At 41.1% G+C, this 4,279-nt stretch overlaps 1 protein-coding gene across 1 annotated transcript; it reads left to right on the top strand.

Moving 5' to 3' along the window:
* Positions 1–240: 240 nt before the first annotated feature.
* On the top strand, positions 241–2,599 carry dlx3b (distal-less homeobox 3b). Its single transcript, XM_037690785.1, has 3 exons — positions 241–745; positions 1,244–1,428; positions 1,705–2,599. Exons 1-3 carry the CDS (start codon positions 409–411, stop codon positions 2,017–2,019), a joined length of 837 nt encoding a protein of 278 aa, XP_037546713.1. The 5' UTR covers positions 241–408; the 3' UTR covers positions 2,020–2,599.
* The last annotated feature ends 1,680 nt before the right edge of the window (positions 2,600–4,279 follow it).

The raw sequence follows: 4,279 nt of genomic DNA, 5'->3' as shown, positions 1-4,279 counted from the left end.
ATATAGATACCGATCTGACACCGTATTCGCGCTGTGAATATATATAAATAAAACCTGCATGTTTGTCAAAGTGAACAGATACATTTAAAAAAGGGTAAATCAGAGAGGTCTGCAGCCTGAAACTGTCAAGACTTTTGCTCGGAGCGCAACAAGCAGGGGGAGAAGAGCGTCAGCCAATCAGAGAGCAGAGTCCAGCCCATTCTTTATAACTTTGTGCCACGGGGGCTGAGCAATGCCACAAGTCAGTTTCTGCAGCTGGGGGAGTTTCAGTGGACTAGAAGCTCTGCAGGGCGCTGAAGAGCGCGCGCGCACAGCTTGCTCTTTCATATATTTTTTTTTTTTGCTTCTTTACGCGTCAACGTGAAGTGGGATTTTCTTGTTTTGAACAACTCCGGAGCCCTTGTCACCATGAGCGCCGGACAGGGCTATGAGAAGAAGATCGCGAGCATTCTCACAGACCTTCCCGGATCTATGAGCTGCCACCCGAGCTCCAAGGACTCCCCGACTCTGCCCGAGTCCTCGGTGACGGACATGGGCTATTACAGCGGGCAGGCGGCGCACCACGAGTACTACCAGAGCCAGCCGTACGGACAGCCCATGAACTCTTACCATCACCAGTTTAACCTGAACGGGATGGGGGCGGCTGGAGCGTACGCCACCAAGTCTGAATACCCCTACACTAACAGCTACAGACAGTACGGACATTACAACAGGGATCACCTGCAGGCCTCTCCTCCGGGCTCAGGTAGATATCATCATCATCATCATCCTCAGACAAACATCTGTTTCTCTTTTTTAAGAGTCCACTGAATGTTCGGAGCACATTAGGCTGAATTATACAGAATGAAAATCTGGAAAATACACAATTCACCTGGTGTTTGAATATCTGAGCATTTCCCAGGTTTAAATCGAACTTTATTAAGTGGCAGCTTTTCAAAAATATATGACTTTATAATGAAGAGTAAAATTCCCTTTAATAGTTCCACTATTTACGCTCTTTGATCTATAAGGAATTTCAAATGGAAATGAATCATCAAGAAAAAAAAGAATGGTAGTTTTAACGATGACGATTTTTAGTGAGTAAAATAGTCAAGTTGTGGGGAGAAAAAAAATGTAATTTAAGAATGAAAAAAGTTGTGCGCAGACATTTTTCGCTTTGCTTGTTTGAGCTTCAGAGTAACAAGAGGCGGCTTAGTTTGGCTCATTCATTCATTAATGTATTTATTTTCCATGCAATTTGTAGTGAAAGAAGAGCCAGAGCCCGAGGTCCGCATGGTGAACGGGAAGCCCAAAAAGATCCGCAAGCCGCGGACCATCTACTCCAGCTACCAGCTCGCTGCGCTGCAGAGGCGCTTCCAGAAGGCGCAGTATCTGGCGCTGCCAGAGAGAGCCGAGCTGGCGGCGCAGCTCGGCCTCACCCAGACGCAGGTATGTGCTTATTGACCGGCTCTAACACCTGGTATTTTACTAATTAATTAGAATTAACAGTCACGTGAGCAAGGGGTTTCCAATGTGGCCAATCAGTTGCCTTTTGTTTGCACGCTGGCGCGTAATTACGCAGGAAAGATTGGATTTCTGCCTTTCACTTTCTCATCGTAAACAAATAAAATATCCCATCATGTTATTTATTTACTTCACAATAAAACACTTTTTTTTTTGGCATTTGTGCAACGTTTTAAATGTTATCCCTTTTTTTTTTTTCAGGTGAAAATCTGGTTTCAGAACCGGAGATCCAAGTTCAAGAAGCTGTACAAAAACGGCGAGGTTCCCTTGGAGCACAGCCCCAACGCCAGCGACTCAATGGCCTGCAACTCCCCGCCCTCCCCCGCAGTGTGGGACAACAGCACCCCCCAGAACACCCCGATCAGTCGGCCGCAGGTGCCACAGCCCGCGCACAGCTCGTCGCCGCCCTACCTGGAGGATTATAACAGCCACTGGTACCAGCAGGGATCCCACCTACAGCACCCCGGCACCGTGCACCACCCCGTCCCGCAGCAAAGTGTGGGGGCTGTTTATTAACATGGACTCTTCAGTTGTCATTCAATAAAAAGTCTAAAGACTATGCAGAGCGAAATGGACCCGGAGCAGGCCTGAAATAAAACCATGATTTATTATTTTTTATTTTTTTGGTTTTGGATGAGCAGGAATGTTTCACAGCTGCGGGTTTTTTTTTTAATTTAAAAAAAAAAAGCACATAAAGGGATTTCCAATCACTTTTGGCAGCGTTTTAACAAGACTTGTGGCGTGTTTTTTTAAATTATTTATCGCTTCTGTTGTATGTAACTATATTTTTTTGTAAATGAATATGCAATTTTTGTTGTTGTTGTTTTTTTTATATTAAATACATGTAGCCTAGACACACAAAAACCAAACTGTGCTGTTGATCCATGCTGCAGTCAAATCATGGGTTTGTAGAGAAGAAAAACTCAGGACATATTTATAAAAGATTTGTACAAAGATGTTGAAGGTTGTAAATACGTGTTTATACTCAGAACCACTATGATCAGATTCTTTTGGACCGGGAAGACTGCACGGTGGTGCTACCTTTTTTATATTCCTGTAATTTAGTCAGCCTGTTGCCTTTTACTGTTAAATGAATAAAGATGGTAATTATTACTTGTGTCCTGCCATTTGTGAACATTTAAGATGATGTTTTTTTAAAGCCATCTGTTTTAAAATAGGTAAAACAATATATTAAAATAGCTGTGTGTGTTTTGCAGCAGAGCAGAGGAGAATTTAAACATTTATTTGTTTTAATACACTGTAAAAAATAGTTTTCTGCCTCAACAACAATTATGTTAAATAATTATACTACACGGTGTTTAAACTAATTTTACCTGCTAATTAGGATCAATAACAGGTCAGTTCTGATTATTGATCAAGTCTAAATAGTATCAACATTGTTACAGAGGCTCATTTGATCAGGTTTTTACACATGGGTGGAAAAACGGCTTCAAATGAAATTTCTCACATCTGAGCCTAAACCCATAAGTTGTTAAGAGTTATTTTATTTTGTATTTGTAAAATTTACTAAAACGTGTTTTAGAACGTTTCAAAAGTTTAAATCCTGTATTTGTTCAGTTGGAGCTTAAATGAGGAGGCGCCCGCGAACCAGTTGTTCCTTTTCCAAATGTCAAAGTACAAATATAATAATTTGAGTTTGAAATTATTTTTTTTAAAGAATAGCCACATCTAACTAGTCCTTTAAGTTTGTAGTAAACAACAGAGCAGTGTAGGCCATGATACTTCTGCTTTCTACTACTGATAATTATAATAATGATGATAATATTATATTGTTCTTGGTGTTTTGAATTTAGGATGTAGGTCTCAATATTTTGTTCCTGCAACTCTATGCAGACAAGCTGGAGTCAGTTGCTTTTATTAATGTTCTGCTTCCAGATCAGAGAAGCGTTTTGATATGAAATTAAACCGCAGACAGTGCAGGTGGATGATGGGTAATGGGGGGGCGAGGCAGAGGCAGACACACGCAATCACAATATGACGACGCATTAACTGCCAAAAGAATTTTAATAATAATAATAAATAAAATATAAAGTGCTTTTAGGCTCATTTTTTTTCTACAAGCAAACAAAAGCTCCAAATAGACTGTTTAAAATTTAGTTCTGATCAAAAGCTCTTTTCCCGCGTGCTAATGGAAGCGAGCATGGCACTTGTGGAAAACTGGAAAGCACCAATATAAAGCTGAAAAGTTGATGGACTGCTCTCATAATGAATGTTGTGACAGCAGCGAGGAGAAAATCGCATTAAATCATAAAAGAAGAGAGGACAGAAAGAAGCAGCCTTTAAGCTAAATGGAGCTCGTTTGGCCACATAAAGCAGGTTTTATTAAATATGCTGAAAAAATAATGAGACAACGGTGAAACTGCTGATGGGGATCTCGTCCACATGGACCACCGGGGCGCCACCATTACGCACGGAGAGAGAATGTACCCACGGTGTGGAGCTTTTACGGCCTTTTCTACTGCTTTTAGTAACTGGAATGGTATGCAGGCTGCAGTAAAGGTGCTGCACTGGGAGAGCGTGACTACAGAGAAGCTTTGCTCAGTCTCACGGCACGCCAAATTTATATTTATCTCATAGCTGTTGTTAATTATTACACGTTGTATTTATGTTGTGACAACCTGCCCTTATTTGTTTTAATGACTTCAGACACTGATGAGCACATTTCATATTGTTATCTCTGACAAGAATGAAATGACATCATTCAACGAATATTGAAATTGATATGTCAAGTCCAGTGGTGGGCACAGTTTCGCTC

Source organism: Nematolebias whitei, chromosome 17, assembly GCF_014905685.2.
Source record: "Nematolebias whitei isolate Nwh7 chromosome 17, NemWhi1, whole genome shotgun sequence".
Classification (NCBI taxonomy): domain Eukaryota; kingdom Metazoa; phylum Chordata; class Actinopteri; order Cyprinodontiformes; family Rivulidae; genus Nematolebias; species Nematolebias whitei.
Note: the sequence above shows the minus strand (reverse complement) of the source record. Positions and strands in the feature narration are given on the sequence as shown.